We start from the raw sequence: 21,560 nt of genomic DNA, 5'->3' as shown, positions 1-21,560 counted from the left end.
ACCTCAGTACATGCAGTGTCAAGCTCAGAAGCCCCAAATTTGCTGAAAGATTTTGCCACTGAAACTGTTTTCTTAATTCACTGCTGCACTCCACATAGGACCCAATGACCTGACAGAGATGTCCCATCAGCTAGAAATACTGCACCAGATCAACAAGTCCATTCAGTCCAATTGGCATTTTACAGCTCGAGGAAGAATAAAGTGAGTAAAACAAGTGGCATCTTTTAGTTACAAGCTTTCAATTACGTTTAATTATTTAGAAGTGCTTTAAATGAATTGTTGATTTTTTTTTTAAATATTCCATTCAATAGTTTTTGACAGCTTTGGAAGAAGTTCTGAATGAATAGTATGTCATTCTAACAGTTTTGATAGGTGGCGAAACCAGGAACGTGACTTTGCTAATTGTCAATGGGCTTCCTCGGCATGTTCTTGAGGCAGGATTTATTCCAGACCATCCTCATGGCTCAGGTACATTGCATGAGGCAATGTAATGTCGGGCTTCTTCAGATCGCTTTTGATCAGTCAGCTTAACCGTGTGTACCTGACCCTGATTATTTTGGAGCATGGGTGAAATTGAGCAGCGACTGCAAGTTGTAATCCCCTTTGTCTGATATTTCTATGGTTATATTTTGTTATGCCAAATATTGTTTCATTATAAATATCGGATTAGAAACTGCGAAGAAATTAACAGCCTTCTAAATACATTTGATCATTAAAAAGCACTTGATAATTTGTGGCAAGCAAAATATATGCCTTGATCTACAAATTGGCACAAGTTACTGGTTGATTTACACTATCTTTGGAAAAAAAGATATCACTGACAGTTTCCCCATTAATTCTGAGACATTGCTGCACTCTCATATAATAAATATGAATTTCATTTTGAGTTGAAGAATGAAAAAGAAACCTACGAACACATTCTTAACTGCACCAGTTCATTAGATTCTGAGCCAGTGACTGGAAAACAATTCCCTTAACTAATCTTCAAAATGCAGTATAATTTGGTTTACTCAAAAATTTCAGAACATTTTCTTTGCAGCTTAAGTGGAAATCAATTTGACAAAAAAAATCGTAACTTTGAGTTGGGATAGAACATTATGCAGCATTGTCTTCACCACATGGAATGCAGTCCTTCAAGAAATTAACTCACTATTCCCTCCTTCAAAGATGGGCAAGAAAGGCTGGCTTTCCCCATGAAATCTATTTCCCAACGGATATTCTGATAAGATGGTGGTGCGCTTGGACGTAGCAGCTTCTGCAGAGCCAACCAAAGGCTATTGCCTTTTTTGAATGTATTTTCTAAGTTTGCAAGACAGTGCTGGATATTATGAAGTTAAAGTACCGCAGGTCTACCACATTAGCAAGCTGCTCATTGACAGAGAAATTGGAGGAGCTAGATTTGATGTGGACTATGTTGCCAGAGAGGTGTTAGAACAAAGGCGGCGTGCGATCAAAGGGAGGGGGATAGTCTTCGGTCCTTTTCTTTTATTTATTGGGATACAGCCATGCCACTCAGCAACCCCTGATTTAACAATAGCTTAATCATGGGACAATATACAATGACCTACCAAACGGTACATCTTTGGACTGTGGGAGGAAACCAGACCACCCAAAAGAAATCCATGTAGTCACAGGGCAATTGAACTCAGGATATTGGAATGGGTGGAGCATTGGCTGATAAGCAGAAAGCAAAGGGTGGGAATAAAGGGATCCTATTCTGGTTGGTTGCCAGTTACTAGTGGTGTTCCGCAAGGGTTGGTGTTGGGACTGTTCCTTTTTACACTGTATATCGATGATTTAGATTATGGATTAAATGGTTTTGTGGCTAAGTTTGCAGATGACATCAAGATAGGTGGAGGAGCAGGAAGTGTTGAAGAAACGGAAAGGTTGCAGAGAAACTTGGTCAGTTTAGGAGAGTGGGCAAAGAAATGGCAGATGAGATACAATGTTGAGAAATGTACAGTTGTACATTTTGGAAGAAAAAATAATCGGGCAGATTATTATTTAGATGGGGAGAAAATTCAAAAATTGGAAATGCAAAGGGACTTGGGGATCCTCCTGCAGGATATCCTAAAGGTTAACCACCAGGTTGGATCGGCAGTAAGGAAAGTGAATGCTATGTTGACATTCATTTCAAGAGGAATAGTGTATAAGAGTAAGGAGATGTTGATGAGGCTGTATGGGGCACTGTTGAGACCTCATGTGGAATATTGTGTGCAGTTTTGGGCCCCCTATCTTAGAAGGGATGTACTGATGTTCAGAGAGTTCAGAGTAGATTTACGAGGATGATTCCTGGAACGCAGAGACTAACAAATGAGGAGCGTTTGTCAGCTCTTGGACTGTATTCATTAGAGTATAGAAGAATGAGAGGAGATCTCAGAAACATTTCAAATGTTGAAAGGGTTGGACAGAGAAGATGTGGAAAGGCTGTTTCCCTTGGTGAGTCCAGGACAAGAGGCCACAGTCTTAGAATTAGAGGGTACCCATTTAAAACAGAGATGAGGAGAATTTTTTTTAGCCAGAGGGTCGTGCATTTATGGAATTCGTTGCCACATACATCTTTGGAGGCCCAATCAGTGAGGGTGTTTAAGGAGGAGATTGACAGGTATCTAATTAGTCAGGGTATAAAGGGATATAGGGAAAAAGCTGGAAATAGGAACTAGATGGAAGAATAGTTTAGCTCATGGTGGAGTGGCGGAGCGGACTTGATGGGCCAAATGGCCTACTTCTGTTCCCTTGTCTTGTGTGTGTGATCTTGTGTTGCTGGTACTGTATAGTATTGTGCTAACCACTAGGTTACCATCCCGCCTATTCTGACCAGACGTCGATGACTAGTAGTAGTCTTCACAGGGGTCCATACTGTGGCGTGGGGTGTGTGTGCATACGTACGAAGGTGTACACACACGTGTGTGTACGTGTATAGCAGTAAGTAGATCAGCTGCAGGTATGGACAGATAAACGGCAAATGAACTTTACTTGAAGCAATAAAATCAGAATTAAAATCAGGTTTAGTATCACCGGCATATATTGTGAAATTTGTTGTTTTGCAGCAGCAGTACATTGCAATAAATAATAGCTATAAATTACAATAAATATACATGAAAAAATCTAATTAAATAAGTAAGGCAAAAAGACAGAAAAAATGAGGTATCCTTGAAAGTGAAAAATAAAAAAAATGAATGAGAAATCAGATTATCACCACTCTAAGCATGTTTAAACTAAAGAAAGACAGCAACTACGTTTGAACACTGGCTGAGGTACATAACCAAGATTGAACTAACAAATAAACATACCACAGCTTACTTGGAGAAGACTGAGCAAACTCAATAATGAGTTGCACAGCACAATGCAATTGAATACAGGTGTAATTAAATTGGAATGTAAAATGAACGCCTGAAGCGGGGTACTATCCTTAGCTGACAGCCTCAGGATAATGATTTGTTAGTTTTTGCTTTGCACACAAGGGATTGCTCATGAGCCAATATATTTTTGGCTATATTGTTGGAGATAAGGTGTTGCAATGTGAACTAACTGAATTGAAGGGGCTTTTATCAACATTGAGAAACTTAATGCCAAACGAACAATTCTTTACTCTAAAGTCTAATTAAATCTACTCCAGCCTAAAGCACAATTCCCTGGTTTTGTGGTTTAACAAAGATAATGGCCATTTGGGAGGAAATGTGATAAAGGCTCAAAATTCCAGACTCTATCTGCTGAAGACGGTAAAACATTCAGTCCAAGTACATCTTCTATTATTGAGAAGCTGCAAAACACGCACAAAACAGGTGCCCAGATATAAAGAAACTCACAGAAAGCAAAGCATTCCTTTTCAGATGGAAGTGAGTTTTTACTTTATCCTTAACTTCGGCAAAGGAGGAATTTTGTATTGCAGCATTTTGAAACCTCCCCATCAGCAAGTTATCACAGCTTAATATATTCTATCATAAAATCATACCCTATGGTTAGTTTTTGCATTAGTCACTGACCAGAAGTATCCAAATTAATTTGCACTTAAAAGCTGAGTGCTCCTAATAACTATATTTATCGTTTTACTCTCTTTTCATCTACAATAAAACTGAATACTTCAGCAAACATAATTTTTTTCAAAGACCATTCAAATTGTGATAAGTCAGCTAAAATAATCCTTATTCAACACCTGAGAAAAAATGTTTATGTAACTGCTGTCTCCTCATCCCTTGCCAAGTTCATGGACTGAAAGCAAATAAAAAATTGTAACTCATTGTATATGAATGGATTACTACAAAACAAAAGCAAAGGCCCATAAAATATTTTATTTAAGAGTGACAATTCACTATGCTTAACTCAAGACAGATTGTTGAAGCTATTTCAATTCATTTGGCCAACCGAGAAGCCAATTTCTATCAATTACAGGTCATGTAGATGTTGATTGCTTATACTCAATGGGGAATTTGGAACTTTAGATTACACGTTAGATGAACAATTCTAAAATGATGCTGTAATTTAGTACTTTAAATGGCCATTTCAGCAGGTATAATTTACAGGAAACACTGGAATAATCTGTGATATATTACTTGGAGGTGAACTGCAATCTGTGGACACAAGAGGACACAAATAAATATCACAAATTAAAATCTGAACATTTAAAAGTATATATTCAGTGGCCGCTTCATTAGGTACAACTACTTATTAATGCAAAAAACTAATTAGCCAAACATGTGGCAGCAGCGCAATGCATAGAAACATGCAGACATGGTTGAGAGGTTCAGTTGTTGCTTAGACCAAACATCAGAATGGGGAAGAAATGAGATTTAAGTGACTTTGACCATGAAATGATTTTTGATGGCAGACAGGGTGGTTTAAGTATCATAGAAACCGCTGATCTCCTGGGAAGAGTTTAGAGAGAATGGTGCTAAAAAACAAAAAATCCAGTGAGTGGCAGCTCTGTGGGCAAAAATACCTTGTTAATATCGCGTTAAATATCTGCTCAGGGGAGGATGGCCAGACTGATTTAAGCTGTCAGGAAGGAAATAATAACTCATGTAATCACATGTTACAACAGTGCTGTGCAGAAGAGCAGCTCTGAAAGCACAACATGTCGAACGTTGAAGTACTGGGTTATAGTAGCAGAAGACGACAAACATGCACTCAGTGTCCTCTTTAATGGATACAGGAGATATCTAATAAAGTGGACAGTATACATTTCACACTGAGAAATGCTTAACTTAAGATGCTAACAAAACTAAATCCAGTGCATGATACACAAGTATACAATATGAGAGTCAAACAGCAAAACCTCTCACTCTGCACATTTACTACTTAGGGTATTTTCATGCAATGTGGTTGACCACATTAATCTGTTCTTTTCCCAGCCCACACTCGAGTTCTTAATAAAATCCTATAAAATGGTCCATGTTATCTTTCTTCAGTCCTTTCAATTTTTTGTACAGCCTCATGGAGTGACTACAGCAATATCTTCCATTTCATCCAACTTCCAAATATCTATCCATCATGTTTTTCTCCACTAATTATCATTCTCAGTGACATCATCAACTGAACCCTAATTGCTACCCAAATATATTCTGAAAAACTACGGCTAACATCTCTTTCACTCATAATGTGCCATGTCATATGGCATGGATGATCATGGTCTTTCTATGACCATGACCGCTCTTGGCAAATTTTTCTACAGAAAAGGTTTGCCATTGCTTTCTTCTGGGCAGTGTCTTTACAAGACTGGTGACCCCAGCCATTACCAATAATTGTCTGCGGTCAGAACTTGTGAGCGATTCCAGTTGTTCATACCACCTGCTCCCATGGCTTCAGGTGACCTTGATCGGGGTGGGGGTGGGGAGCTGCTGAGCAGGTGCTATACCTTGTCCCAAGGGAGACCTCCGGGCTAGCGGAGGGAAGGAGCACTTTACACCTCCTTTGGTAGAGACACATCTCCACTCCTCCACCCATAACAGCTCCCATTTCTTCATAAACCATTGTCTTACCACTAACTTCATCTTATGTCCTTAGCTATTTACTCATACTGAACTAAAAGTTTTGAAACCATGGTGCTCTCATAGAACCAACACTAGACACAGACAGGCAAGTCAGATGGATCCTTACTTTAAAGTCTCATGCAAGAAAAAGTGCAGCACTGACACAGGAAATAGGGGCAGGAGTGGGCTACTCAACCTATTAACCTTTCTACGTCATATACTAAAAGTCATGGTGGATTTGATTGTAACCTCAGCCCTGCATTCAGATCTGCCAACTATAACCCCTGTTCAACCAGAATCTAGCTACCTGTGCATCAACAAACATTCAAAGACTGCTTCCACAGCCCTTTGAGCAAGAGAGAGATGCAAAGACTCATAACCCTCAGAGAAAAAGTCGTCTGGCTAAAATTGACAAACCTTTTTTAAAAAAAAAACAGTAGCCCACATTTCCAGGTTCTTTCACTGAAGGAAACATCTTTTTCATAGCCATCCTGATATGACCCTTCAGGAACATTTAAGCTTCAATCAAGTTCTCTCTTGCTCTTCTACTGGATCTACCTATCCGGTGTAAGCTTTTGTTACAAGGCAACTCACCCATTCCAAGTATTCGTCTCCTAAGCCTTCTCTGATCTGCTTCCAGTCCATTTAATTGCTTGCCTAATGCAATCAAAACTTCAGTGTGTACTCATCAGTACCTTTCAAAACTGAAGCATAGCATCCCTTCCTTTGTATCCAATTTCCCTAGAACTACGTGATAACATCCTGTCAGCTTTTCCAATTACTTGCTATGCCTGTATAATAGCCTTTTGTGAATCATATACTTAGACAGCAAGACCTCTCTTGCATCTCAAGAACTCTATAATCTCACACCACATAGTAAGATTATTTTCCACCTTTTCCTGTCAAAATAGATAATTCCACATTTTCCCATTTTAAAATTAATCTGTCAGATCTATGCACTCACAAAACCTGTCAATGATCTTGCTTTTAATTTCTCTAAGACTTCAGATGGGACACTGAAAATCCACTGATTCCTTTCTATCACTGCACTGTAACTTCAAAGAACTTCAATAAACCAGTTAAACATGATTTCGTTTTCATAAACTATTTCCTCAAGTGCCTACTATAACTTTTTTTAATAGTAGCCCCTTTCATTTTCACTTTGACAGACATTAAGTTGACTGGTATGTGGTTACCTACCTTTTGTCTCTCCTTTGTGTATATAGGAGTTACATTTGCTGTTTTCCAATCTAAAGGAACTTCCTTAAAATCTAGGGAATTTTGAAAAATTATGAACAATACATCAACAATTCGCTTAGTGCCACTTTTCTAGTAATGTAATTTTCCAGAGTTACCCCTTACCAATTAATGATCTGCATTAAAATTATTAATTGGTAAAGTGGTTAAATATTACAGGGAGAATGGGTTTGAAAAAAAATCAGCCAGGATTGAATGGCTGTGCAGATTTGATGGACCAAATGGCCTAAATCTGCTCCTATATCTTATGGACTTATGGATCTGTATGATGTTAGTATACTTTACAGTGAAAACTGATATAAAATCCATGCTTCATTCATCTGTTCTCATTTCTTTTTCCCATTCCCCAGGCTGCCTTCCTATACAATCAAATATCTGTATAAAATTATTTCTACCCCTTTTACTATTTCTGGTTAACTTTATCTTGTAATCTAGTATTTTTCTCATCAATTATTTTTGCCACTCCTTGCTTTCCTGAAATAACTTTCGAACTTGCTCTCTGATTTTGTTCAACTATAAGCTTTTACATCTGATGAAATCTTTCACTATTTTTAGTTAATCACAGATGGTAGGCCCTGCCCTTGGAATTTTTGATTTCCTTTGACTGTATCTATCCTACATATGATGAAAGATTTCCGTAAATGCCTGTCACTGCTTTGCAGTTGATGAATTCCTTAACCTAATGTGTCAGTTCACTTTTGCTAGCTTTGCTTCCATGTCATAATATCCTTATTTAAATTTAAAATAATAATACACCCACGCTTCCCTTTCTCAATTTGAATTGATTAATCCCATCTTGCTGCAAAACATATTTTTTGTGTTCAGTTGTCTAAAATGGAACTTGAATGCACAACCATATGAATAAATGCACAAGTACTACTTCTTCTTCTATTAAATGAGGTCTGACAGGCAAATATGCAAAATATTAATTGACTTAATTATTATAAAATAATATATTCAACAAACATTATCTTACACTAAATAAAGATGTATTCTTTCCACCCACTACCAGCAAGGCTCTTTTCCCATCATTTTCTTCTTTAGATATATATGATACAACATGGCAATCTTGGACCTTGGAAAACACAAACACATAATCAGATATTATAAAACAGTCTAAGGAAGGCACTGTGATTAACATTATGCTTAATATGAAACATTTAATTGATCATTTTAAATTATCATCACCAGGACGAGAAACAAACATCAGGTTATTGAAACAAAAGCCATGCAAGTTGCATTTCAGTACTTTTAAATCTCTTTCAGGAATTCCAAAGCAATTTCAAGCGACAACACAATTTTCAAAGATAATTATTGAATATTGATGACACAGAAGCAGACCTTCATGTCGTTGTTTTGCCATTGAAAAGGAGCTATTGAACTGAATCCTAACTTGCAGTTCTAAGACCTCAGTTAAGGAGATATACATATCCAGTAGAGCTTAAGGTCATTATAGCACTGTGGGTGATAATGGGGACCAGCTCCCACTAACTATTAAATGCCCGCAATGGCATGCACCTCCAGTAGCCTCTGACAACCAAGTCCAGCTCCTGGCCCTCAAGGGTGGCTTAGCTACTAAGCCCGCTGGAACTGTTTCTACTGACAGGAGAAGGGGCAAAGGCGGGTTATTGGCACCTTAAAACCAGTCGCTTCAGGCAGATGGGGCTCATCAGCTGTGGTTGGCAGCTCAGTGAGAAGGAAAACTCTGATCTCAAACCTCCACTGACTTGCAGCTAAACCCTCTCATGGGGAAGGCTTCGGGAGTAAACCCCGAAGTAAAAAAAAATCGGGAGCTGGAGTCCCTAAAGAAGTCCTACATTGAGTTCAATGCTGACTGGTAACTCCTGCAATGCTTCTGGTACCAAACTGGATCAGTCTCTGCCGTTCCTTTGGGTTAATGAGATGCAAAAAAAGGGGGAGCTTGCTACATGGGAAAAAGCTTGCTCTCCACATAATACTGCCCAGGCTTGAGTTTGAGGCAGCTAGGATACAATATCCATGGTCAATTCTGACTGGCGGAGGCCTCAACTCAACTCAAGCAGCTTAAGCAAAAAAGTCTTAGTCTCTGCACCCTTTCATTCAATGAATTCTAGACCCTTACAATGACCTCTGTAATTTTACCTCAATTAAATAGCCTCTTTTGCAACAGAAAACAACCCAATGTATCAGATCATTCAAATGAAAAATCTCCAAATTCTAGCAACATCCTTGAAAATCTTCTCCCCATCACACATTTATCTGTAATTTAATGACCAAAAATATGCATAATATTGAAGCTACAATGTAATTCAGTGTTGCATAAAGTTCTAGCGTAACCTCTCATGCAATCTATGCCTCAGGTTATAAGGATTTTTCCCATCTTAACAACCATTTGCTTTAAAAAAAACTTTTCCTCCAATATTAAATGCACAATATCTGCTATTAATTTTGAATTCTAATTTCACATCCCCAAAGACATTACATCAGTTTTCTGAATTAAACATCACTTGCAACTGTTCGAACAGATCTAACCATCCATATATACCCACAGCCTAAGGCTTTTTCCTACAGTGAACCACATGACTTTTTTCCTATAATCTGCAAACATCCTTGTTATATCCCCAACATTTAAGTCTAAAATAATATGGTCTCTCATTGGGTGCTTTGCAGTTGCTTGTTGGGTGGTGGGCACTGATATTTCTTGGTGGGGGGGGGGGGGGGAGGAGGTTGATGCTTGCTGTTGCTTGTGCAGGGGAGCAGGTAGAAGGGGCTTTTGGGTTCTAACGTTTTTCTGTCATTCATTCTTTTGGGTTTCTTTTGTTTTTCGCTGACGTCTGTGAAGACAAGCATTTCAGGTCGCATACATTCTCTGATAATAAATGGAACCATTTGAACTGCACAATTGAATTGAACCCATACTAAACACCCATTCACAGAAACACTCTGTTTCCTGGCCCTGAGACAATTTTGGATCCAATTTGCCATTCATCCCATCATCAGAAGAGTTGTTTTTTTTTTACTTTTTTTGTCTGCAATGTGGGACCGTGTCAAATGTCTTTTCCTTAACTACATTAAACACAGTGACCTCGCCGGTCATCTTGTTGCTTTCTCAAAAAATTTAATCAGCCACAAGCCATCTTTAAGAAATCCTGTTATAATGTAGGAAATGCATCTGCCAACTTGTACAGAACAGGCTCCTTCTAACAGTACAGTGACTGATCAAATAGGGCCTTGTTTTGATGCTGGTTGCACAAAAATAAGGATAAATTAACAGCCAAGAGGATCTTTTATATACTTTTAAAAGAAAAAACAGGGATCTTGATTCGCTAACTCTTTCCCAATATAGCATGTCCATCCTTGCAGCGTTTCTCCAAGTATTATACTGGAGTAACACACACAAAATGCTGGAGGAATTCAGCAGTACCTATGGAAATTAATAAACTGTCAATGTTTCAGGCTGAAACCCTTCTTTAGATTTCCAGGATCCGATGTCTATCTTGTGTTTACTAAAATAATGGCTTGAGTCATGAATTAGACTTGAACCAACAATCTTCTCACAAGATTTCTATAGGTGAGCCACAGATATCACCTGCAAAGTTTTATTACAAACACTAACTGTAACACTTTCTCTGAGTTCAGACTGTATGAGAAAATCATGTGATTGTGACATGTTCACTCTACCTAAAATTGTTTACTTCAAAATTATCAACAATGAAAGAATTCAGTGAAGAATTAATTAAATTCATTGAAGGATGAACTGAGAATCTGCTGTTAAAAATTATTTCAACCTAGCTAAGTAATGAACGTGTACACTCTGTGGCCATTTTATTGGTATCTCCTGACCTAATAAAGAGGCAACTGAGTGTATATATTTCAGGTTTCTTACATTTTTGATTATTATTAGCACAGAAGAGCTAATCAGAATAATACTGTAACTATGACTTTTCAAGTTTCAAAGTGCATTTATTATCAAAGAATGTATAATTATACAACCTTGAGATTAGTTTACAAGCAGTTGCAAAGCAAGGAACCTGAAAGAACCCGATTTATAAATAAGACCAACCTCAGTACCCATTGAGAAAGATGAAAACAAATCACATAAACAATAGAAGTGAGCAACAACAGCATTCCAAACCAAATTTTAAGTGCTCCATTCCTACTTGTACATTCTATCCTCTTGTTAATCCATGAAACCCCAAGTAACTTTAAGGGTGATTAACATCTCTGCATACTTTCATGCCATAACATTACCTGAAGTAATGTGACTGCGTGTTTCTCGCCTGCCTTGGTCCACAAAGGCATCATCCCAAGCTTCACTGCAACAAGTCCAACCCTGCGGGTACCTTCAAAGATAAACAAGAGGACACATTCACTAACCAGGGAGTGAGTTCAACCAGGATTTCTGTGCCTACTTTACAGAACCAAAACACTCTGTGATTTCTTATATCACTTAAAGGTAAAGCCTGACGATTAGAGTAGGCTAACATGCTAAAACCTCTAATATGATCAAAGTTTAGAGCAGCAATTTCACCAAGTCAGACTCCAGCTTTAGGGTTATCTAAAGATTTCCCTCTCTAATATTAATGGGGGCAGCACAGTAGCCGTGGGTTGGCACAATGCTTTACAGCACCAGTGACCGGGGTTCAATTCTCACCACTGCCTGGAAGGAGTTTGTAAGTTCTCCCTGTGACATTGTGGGTTCCTCTGGGTGCTCCAGTTTCCTTCCACAGTCCAAAGACATACCTGTTGGTAGTGTAATTTGTCATTGAGAACTGTCTGTGATTCGGCTAGGATTAAAATTGGGAATTGCTAAGCAGCATGGCTCAGAGGACCTATTCTAATTGATGATGGAAAATGGGACTGTGTACTATCCTGAATACCATCTCCAAATTTCAGAGCTCTCATCAGGTTCTCCTTTGGTAAAATTATTCCTTAGCTGATCCTTGAAAAGTATAAACTATCAAATTTCTGCATAACTGGACACTAACTACTTCACAGTGAAATGTTCATTAAAACTCAGACCATTTCAAATAGTTGTCAGGCAAGATAAGATCCAAGCAAATAATTGCTTTCTTTGCTCAATTATTCCAGAGCACTTACAAAGTTTAATAAGTTGCAGTTTAAACCAACCTGGTTCCCAAGGTAACCTGGACCATGGCTCATCTTTTAGTGGGCAAGATCTGTTCTCAGTCAACAATTTGTATTCTTCAGAAACAACTTTTCTTAAATGGCGAACGTTTTCTTCAGAGAGATGCTCATGCCACCAGGTGCTCTCTGTATTGGTTCGGACAAACATTAGCAAGGGATCCCTAGAAAATCGAAAAGTCACAACCAGAATGCTTCGTTACTCGCACAGCTGAAAGTGTAATTTTATTGAAACACTTGTCACAGAAATGTTAGCAATACCATGAATGCACCCTTTATAACAATGATTATGCAAGCATGCTGTGAGGCTGAAACCAAGGATGGCTGACTAAGGAAGTGAGATTAAATCAGATTCAGAAGAGGAGTGCTAACCCCCTAGTTTATGGAAGAAATTCCAGTACTTGGACCCTAAAAAGTTGAAAGCTGCAGGTAGTAGTAGGACAAGGTGAATGGGGGAGCGACTGACCGATATGCAACCTGCAAGAAAATGAATCTCAGGGTTGCGTACAGTGACATATATGTACATTGATAATAAATTTACTTTGAACTTTGAACAAACTTAAAGGGAGCAATGGACCAGTCCAGAAGTTGTTACTGAGAACATCAGATATTTTGTGGCTGACTTAACTTATATGCTGGTTTAGCATCATGGGGGCTTGTTTTATAATGTATAAAATAGTTATCTTTTATTTTTCAAATGCAATGGTGTGCTTATGTTATGATATCTAAAGGAACAAATCAGTGCCCATGCAACTTACAAACTCAGCAAGCCAAGCAGTATCTATGGAACAGAGCACTTAGGCTGAGACCCTTCATCAGGACTGGAGAACAAAAGATGAAAAGTCAAAGTAGGAAGGTGGGAGGAAGGGATGAAGAAACACATGAAACATACATGAAACCTTGAAGGAGCTGAGTGGTGAAATAAAGAGTTGGGAAGTCAATTGGTGAAAAAGATAAAGCAATGGAGAGTTTCAATATGTAGGTAGGTTGGGAAAATCTGATTGGTGCTGGATTCCAGCAGGGGGACTTTCTAGAATGCCCTCTTCTTTGGAGTTTATTTATCCTCTGCCTTCCAAGTTACTTCCAGAAATTCCACCCACTACTGTTCTGCTTCATCCCTGCCAATGTTCTTTCCCAATCAATTCTGGCCAACTTCTTTCTCATGCTTCTGTAATTCATTTCACTCCACTGTAATGCTATTGCATCTGACTCTAGCATGTCCTTCTTGAATTCAAGGTGAATTCAATCACATTGTGATCACTTTCCCTGAAGGGTTCTATTATCTTAAACTCTCTAATCAATTCCAGTTCTTTGCAGAACACCTCATCCAGAATTAGTGGGAAATTAGAGGATTGGGAACCTTTTAAATACCAACAGAAGGCAACTAAACAGTCATTAAGGTAAACTAGCTAATAATATTAAATAAGATACCAAAAATTTCTTCAAATACATGAAGTGTAAAAGAGAGACGAGAGTGGATATTGGACCTTTGGAAAACACTGCTGGAGAGGTATTAAATTGAATTGAATTGACTTTATTTCTTACATGCTTCACATACATGATGAGTAAAAATCTTTACGTTACATCTCTGACTAAATGTGCAATACGCAATCACAGTAATTTATAATAAATACAGCAGTCAATGTAACATCGAAATGCACTCAGATCAGTGTGAGTTAATCAGTCTGATGGCCTGGTGGAAGAAGCTGCCCCAGAGCCTGTTGGTCCTAGTTTTTATGCTGCGGTACTGTTTCCTGGATGGTAGCAGCTGGAATAGATTGTGGTTGGGGTGACTCAGGTCCCCAACGATCCTTCGGGCTCTTTTTTCATACCTGACTTTGTAAATTTCCTGAATCATGGGAAGTTCACAACTACAGATGCGCTGGGCTGTCCGCCCCACTCACTGCAGAATCCTGTGATTAAGGGAGGTACAGTTCCCATACCAGGCAGTGATGCAGCCAGTCAGGATGCTCTCAATTGTGCCCCTGTAGAAAGTTCTTTACCAAGGTCTGCCCCTGCCCCTCCTTTTTCAGTCCTGTCCAAGGGTCTCGGCCCGAAACGTTGATTGCTCATTTCCAGAGATGCTGCCTGACCTGTTGAGTTCCTCCAGCGCGTTGTACATGTTGAAAATAAAGGCAGCCTTTTTTGGTTGGCTGCCGGCGACTAGTGATGTTCCACAGGGGTTGGTGTTGGGACAGATGTTCTTTCTGCATCATACATCAATGATTTGGATGATGGAATTGATGGCTTTGTTGCAAAGTCTGCAGATGATCTGAAGATAGGTGCAGGGGCAGGTAGTTTTGAGGAAATAGGGAGGTTACAGTAGGACTTAGACAGATGAAGAGAATGGGCAAAGAAGTGGCAGATGGAATACAGAGTCAGGAAGTGTATGGTCATACACTTTGGTGGAAAAAATGAAAGGTGTGACTATTTCCTAAATAGCAAGAAAATACTAAAATCTGAGGCGCAAAGGAACTTGGGAGTGCTTGTGCAGGATTCCCTAAAGGTTAATTTGCAGGTTGACTCTGTGGTAAGGAAGGCAAGTGCGATGTTAACATTCAAGAGGACTAGAATATAAAAAAATGCAATGTTGAGGCTTTATAAAACACTGGTGAGGCTTCCCGTGGAGTTTTGAGAACAGTTTTGGGTCCCTCATCTTAGAAAGGAAGTGCTGAAACTGGAGAAGGTTCACAAAAATGATTTCAGGATTAAACGGCTTGTTATATGGTTTGTTGGTTTGACTTGACGAGTCTGGGCCTGTATTCATTTGGATTCAGGCGAATGAGGGGTGACTTCATTGAAACCTATTGAATGGTGAAAGGTCTTGATAGAGTGGATGTGGAGAGGATATTTCCTATGATGGGAGAGTCTAAAACCAGAGGACACAGTCTCAAAATAGAGGGGCATCACTTTAGAAGAGGAATTTCTTTAGACAGAGAGTGTTGAATCTGTGGAATTCTTTGCCACAGGGAGCTCTGGAGGCCGAGTCTTTATGTATATTTAAGGCAGAGGTTGATAGATTTGTGATTGATCAAGACATGAAAGGATATGGTGGACATGGGGGCCGGGAGGCAGGAGATTGAAGCTGAGAAGAAAAATGCATCAGCAGTGATGAAACGACAGAGCAGACTCAATGAGCCAAATGGCCTACCCAATGGTCTTATGTTCACACCATCAGGTTTTTGCTCCTCCATCCTGAGAGTGACCTCATCACAGCAAACCGTGTACCAACATGTCAGAACAGGAAGTAAAATGACTGGCCACCAAGAGATTCCACTTTTAGCAGATGGAGTGGAGTTTCTTAACAAAGCAATCCCCAATTTACTCTGGGTTTCACCAATGTAGAGGAGACAGTGTTGGGTACAGCAGATGACCTCAACTGATTTTCAGGTGAAATGTTGCCTCACCTGGAATAACTGTTTGGGGCCTTGAATGGAGGTAAGGAGAGAGGCAAATGGGCAGGTGTAGCATTTTGGTTACTTGCAGAGTTACATTTTACAGACATGTCAGAATAGGAATGAGGATAAGAATTAGTTGACTCCAGCCATTGCTGCTAGAATCCCCTTCCAAATAACTTTGACCAACTCCTCTGTCATACCTGTGTAATTCCCTTTACTCCACTGTAGTACTGATTCAGCTGACTTTATCTTCTCCCATTCAAACTGCAGGGTGAATTCCAACATATTATGATCACTGTCTCCCAAGGGTTCCTTTACCTTACGCTCCTGAATCAAATCTGGTTCATTACACAACACCAAATCAAATATAGCTTTTTCCCTAGTGTGTTCTAAAAAGGCATTTTGTGTGTCTACAAATTTCCTCTCTTGGAGAAAGTGATTGAAACCTTTAAAAGACAGCACTGGAAAAATGTAGGAAGGGAGAAAATAGGTGAGAGAAGACAGAATAGAGTCTAAGCCCAAAGAAATGAATTCTGTGGAACAAGAACAAGTTGAAACAGTGGGAGCCTATTGGGACAACCAGGCTTATAGATGATTTTGTGTTAAACAGACTAGTCATTATTTGCAACAAAGACATGCTGCATTAGGCAAGGGATCCGAGAAGGAATGATGGTACAGTTTGGTTTTCATGGGACATACTTTCAGAACGTTCCAGGAAGGACAGTCTTACTCATATTGAGTTCAAGCCAGTCAAGGTGAGAGGACAGGAGAAAAGCAGAGAAATGAAAGGGGATTAAATTCTCTCCAGTGGATTGTAGCAATTTTCCAAGTAAACGACACTTCCCAAACTCATGATTTGTGTTTCTAAGGAGATCAACAATCATGCAAACACATCACACTATCATTAGAAATATTACCATTCGTTTAGGATTGTGTTTTAATTACTGAAGCTCGCTATTGAACCATGAATATGCGCGTTTATCGTTTGCCTATTCAAGGATGGACAATAAATTTTGGAAACTGTTTGAGAATACTGATTCTGTCAGCAAGGGCAGAGTCGGTCTCGATGATGATTGGGGGCAGCAAGAACGGGCAGAGGGCAGCTAAGTGCGGGCCCTAACGCCTGGACACCAGTCCCATACACAGTGGTCTGGTATCTGAAGGGCCTGTGAGGGGATAACGATAATAATGGGGGGGGGGCAGGGTGGACTGGCAGACAGCAGCTGAGCGGACGTACGAACTATTCCCGGTCCTTAAACCGCAGCCGGTGATTAGACCGGAGCTTGCCCTCCACATCCCGCTAATCTGCGGCTTCCACGGCCTCGTCCCGGCGCACTGCAACTTTAACCCGCGAGTTCCGGCCACCGGCAGCAAACCTGAGCAGCTCGGTCCTTCCCGCCCGACAGCGGATCCCCTGCAGTAATCGCAGCCCACATCCCAACACGGCCGTCGCCATTGCTCTGGCTGGTGCTCCGGCCACATTCAAAGATCCCCCAACAATTTCCGGTGGTCCTTCTCTTCGAACTCCCCGGATTACCAACTCAGCTCTCGCGTTCCGCGTTACTCTAGGACACATCGTTCATCGCCGTGCAATGCAGTTTGTCACATGTTTTATTTTAAAACTTTAGAATATGTTTAAGTTAATAACCACTTAATGTATTACAATACTAAACTTTGTGTTTTCTTTGCCATAACTGGAAAACAAGCAAAACACTGTAATATTTAAACGGAAGTGCATGTATTCCATCGTATACACATCACTTCAGGATGTCCGAAAGCGGCATACAGTCAAGTACATATTTGGAATATGTTCACCGCTCTGATGTGAGTAATCTACATATTTAATATCGTTATATGGATTATATTTAGTGGAATGTGCTTTGAGAATCAAAATGCTGTCTTGCCCTTAATTAAACCTGAACTTTTAGACCTTACCCCCATCACTACATTTCCTCTGCAGCCATCAATTTGAAATAATTCATCACCTGAAAACCAGATGAAACAATATATTTGGCCAAGATAATTTTGAACCAAGGCTAAATTCTCAGGATAATCCATTAAGGTTGACAGAGACATTTTATGCAGTTATTGTCATTCAAAATTAGAAGTTGGTGGTGAGTCATCAATTGCAGTTAATGTGTTGAAGGGACTTTCATAGCACTGTTTTGAGGTCAGTGCCAAGATTTTAATTCAGGAACAACAAGCTAGGATGCTGCATGACTTGGAGGAGAATTTTCAAAGATTCAAAGTACATTTATTTTCAAATTATGTATGCAGTACACAACCCTGAAATTCGACTTCCCTGGAGACAGTCACGACACACAGAAGAAGCATGGAACCAATCTGTCTCGTCATTGTTCTTGATGAGGCCAAACACTGTCCAATTTTTCCTCTAAAGTAAAGCATAGCACCCTTCTAAATCTCTTCTGCACTGGCACCAATTAAGAACATATGGTGAAGGTTATATTGGTTGCTTGTCTCAATATAACCAAATAGTGGCAGAAAATAACTCCAGATTTGAGCTAGTGCATGCATTCATGAATGATTTAGTGGCAAATACTTGAATTTATGAATCTTGGCGAATACTCACAATTTTCTGTTTATGTTCCTAAAGGTATTATCTTTGTACCCATTTTCATTGCAAACTATTTATAGAGTTGCACATTTCTGTCCACTGCTTTTCAGATTTGTTACAGTCCTTGGTCTGTGCCCCATAATCCTTCTTCTGATTGGCACGCTTCTGTGTGAAGCACTGGTTAAATTGCTATCAGTAATTCACAGACATGAATAAGTCCAACTGTGTCATGTGTGAAATTTAAATTCACCAAGTTAAATAACCTGAATTTAAATAAAACAAGAACCAATTTGTTCATTGCAGCTGTCCTCATGGAGAGAGCTGCCTTCACTTGCTGCATTTCCCCCCCAGGATGTTGATCAATAGCCATTGCAGCATAAATTTCCATAATTCTTTTATTAAAACTTCAGCATGTCAAAATGGTCTTCCAAATTTTACAAACAAGAAAATTCAAGCAACACACACAAAATGCTAGAGGAACTCAGCAGGCCAAGTCCCATCTATGGGAAAAGAGTACCATTGACATTTTGGGCCAAGACCCTTCATCAGGACTGGGAAAAAAAAGATGAGGAGTCAGAGTTAGAAAGTGGGGAAGGGGAGGAAGAAACGCAGGGTGAAAGGTGAAACCGGGAGGTGGGGAGAGTGAAGTAAAGAGTTAGGAAGTTGATTAGTAAAAGAGATACAGGTCTGGAGAAGGGGGAATCTGACAGGAGAGGACAGAAGGCCATGGAAAAAAAGAAAAGGGGCAGGAGCACCAGAGGGAGGTGATAGGTAGGTAAGGAGATGAGGTGAGAGAGGGAAATGGGAGTGGGGAATAGTGAAGAAGAGGGGGTGGGCCATTACCAGAAGTTTGAGAAATCAATGTTCATACCATCAGGTTGGAGGCTACCCAGACGGAAAATAAGTTGTTGCTCGTCCAACCTGAGAGTGGCCTCATCACAACAGTAGAGGAGGCCATGGACTGACATCTTGGAATGGGAATGGGAAATGGAACTAAAATGTGCGGCCTCTGGGAGATCCTGCTTCTCTGGTGGACGGAGGTGTTCGGTGAAGCAGTCTCCCAATCTACACCAGGTCTCACTGATATACAAAAGGCCACACTGGGAGCAGTGGATACAGTAGCTTTAACCCAACAGACTCAGAGGTGAAGTGTTGCTTCCCCTGGAAGGACTGTTTGGGGCTACTGGAAAATCTTGCTTTTTCTGGCAGACGGAGTCTAGGAGCTCAGTGAAGCAGTCTCCCAATCTGTGTCAGGACTCCCTGATGTACAGGAGCACTGGGAGCACCGGATATAGTAGATGATTCCAATAGACTCACAGGTGAAGTGTCGCCTCACCTGGAAGGACTGCTTCGGCCCCTGAATGGTAGTGAGGGAGGAGGAGGTGCAGGGGCAGGTGTAGCACTTGTTCCGCTTGCAAGGATAGGTGCCAAGAGAGAGATCAGCGGGGAGGGACAAATGGACAAGGGAGTCACATAGGGAGCAATCCCTGCAGAGAGCAGAAAGTGGGGTGGGGGAGGAGAGGGAAGATGCAGTTGGTGGTGGGTTCCCACTGGGAGATGGCGGAAGTTACGGAGTATTATGTGCTGAACATGGGGGCTGGTGGGGTAGTAGATCCTTCAATCCTACACTACCATCCCACACCAGGATGGTTTTAGTTACGCCGCTTGGCATTTAGGGCAGCAATAAAGGTCGTCCATCTCTGTCTGTCCTTGACCATCTTCTCTATGGTGCCCCAGGTGTGGTTCAGGGTCCTCATTTCCGCCTCTACGGTGCGGCACCAAGTTGTCTTTGGTCTCCCATGTTTCCTCCACCCTTCCAGAGGCCCACTGGAGTGCTGTCTTGATGACGGAGTTGTCCTCTCTTGTCATGGCATACGCAATCCATCTCCAACTTCTCCTCATGCTGATTGTGACCATGTCCTCTAGGTGACACTGAAGGAGTAGGATGTGGTTGGACATCTTTCTTGGCCAGAAGATACAGAGGATCTTCTGGAGGTTCATGGTGTGGAACGATGACAGCTTGGCAAGGTTGTTCTCTGTTATGCGCCAGCACTTTGTGCTCCTTTCTTAAGGACCCTAACAATAACTCCCTTTGTCCATTCTTGGGTACTTGGAGTCATAGAGAAGTACAGCACAAAAACAGGCCATTTGGCCCATCTAGTCCATGTCAAAACCATTTAAACTGCCTACTTCCATCGACTGGCACCCAGACCTTAGCCCTCCATATCCCTGCTATCCATGTGCCTATCCTAACGTCTCTTAAATGTTGAAGTCAAGCTCACATGCACCATTTGCACAGGCAACTCATTCCACATTCTTACAACCTTTTGAATGAACAAGTTTCCCTTAATGTTCCCCTTAGAATTTTCACCTTTCACCCTTAATCCATGATCTCTGATTGGAGTCCCACTCAACCTCAGTGGAAAAAGACTGCTTGCATTTACCCAATCTCTACCCTACATAATTTTGTATACTTCTATCGAACCTCCTCTCAATCTTCTACATTCTAAAGAATACTGTCCTAATCTATTGAATCTTTCCTTGTAACTCAGGTACTGCAGACCCAGCAACATTCTTGTAAATTTTCTTTGCACTCTTTCAACCTTGGTTACATCTTTCCTTCAGGTAGGAGACCAAAACTGCACACAATATTCCATATTAGGCCTCACCAAAGTCTTTTACAACTTAAATATAACATCCCATGTTCTGTGCTCAGTACATTGATTTATGAAGGTCAATGTGCCAAAGGCCTTCTTTATGACCTTGTCTAACTGTGACACCACTTTCATCAAATAGAGCTGTATTCCCAGATCCCTTTGTTCTACCGCACTCCCCAGTACCCTACTGTTTGCTGTGTAAGACCTATCCTGGTTGATCCTACTGAAGAACAAAACCTTGCACTTGTCTACAAGTCAGAGAGGCAACCCTCTACTACCACTCTCTGGCTTCTCCCACAAAGCCAATGTCTATTCCAATTTACTTCCTCATCCTGAATGCCAAGCAACTGAACCTTCTTGACCAGCCTCTCATGTGGGTCCTTGTCAAATTCCTTACTAAACTCCATGCAGACAACATCTACTGCCTTGCCTTCATCCACTTTCCTGGTAACATCCTTGAAAAACTCTGTAAGATTGGTTAGACATGCTGACTATCCTTAATCAGCCCACGTCTATCCAAATATAGTAGTTATATATCCAGTCCTTTAGAATACCCTCCAATAGCTTTGCCACAACTGAT

The 21,560-nt window shown here is 40.4% G+C and overlaps 1 protein-coding gene and 1 long non-coding RNA gene across 6 annotated transcripts in view; one reads left to right on the top strand and one right to left on the bottom strand.

Annotated features, from left to right (window-relative positions):
- The window catches only part of mrpl3 (mitochondrial ribosomal protein L3), a 62,923-nt gene extending 45,446 nt beyond the window's left edge, over positions 1–17,477 (bottom strand). Inside the window, exons 1-4 of the mRNA XM_059945200.1 lie at positions 17,125–17,477; positions 12,336–12,514; positions 11,457–11,548; positions 8,203–8,301 (exon numbers count right to left, since the gene is read on the bottom strand). Of these exons, the coding sequence (XP_059801183.1) occupies positions 8,203–8,301; positions 11,457–11,548; positions 12,336–12,514; positions 17,125–17,324 (570 nt within the window). The 5' untranslated portion in view covers positions 17,325–17,477. The remainder of the gene's footprint in view (positions 1–8,202; positions 8,302–11,456; positions 11,549–12,335; positions 12,515–17,124) is intronic.
- Positions 17,436–21,560, top strand: part of LOC132378355 (uncharacterized) — a 66,693-nt gene continuing 62,568 nt past the window's right edge. For 4 of the 5 annotated variants that reach the window (XR_009506989.1, XR_009506987.1, XR_009506986.1 and 1 more), the window contains exon 1: positions 17,443–17,572. This is a non-coding gene — a long non-coding RNA (uncharacterized LOC132378355). Of the gene's footprint in view, positions 17,573–21,560 lie in introns of all 5 variants that reach the window. The other variant, XR_009506988.1, reaches the window with a different exon arrangement.

Source organism: Hypanus sabinus, chromosome 20 (genome assembly GCF_030144855.1).
Source record: "Hypanus sabinus isolate sHypSab1 chromosome 20, sHypSab1.hap1, whole genome shotgun sequence".
NCBI classification, from domain to species: domain Eukaryota; kingdom Metazoa; phylum Chordata; class Chondrichthyes; order Myliobatiformes; family Dasyatidae; genus Hypanus; species Hypanus sabinus.
The sequence above is the reverse complement of the archived record's forward strand: the minus strand, read 5'-3'. Positions and strand labels throughout refer to the sequence as shown.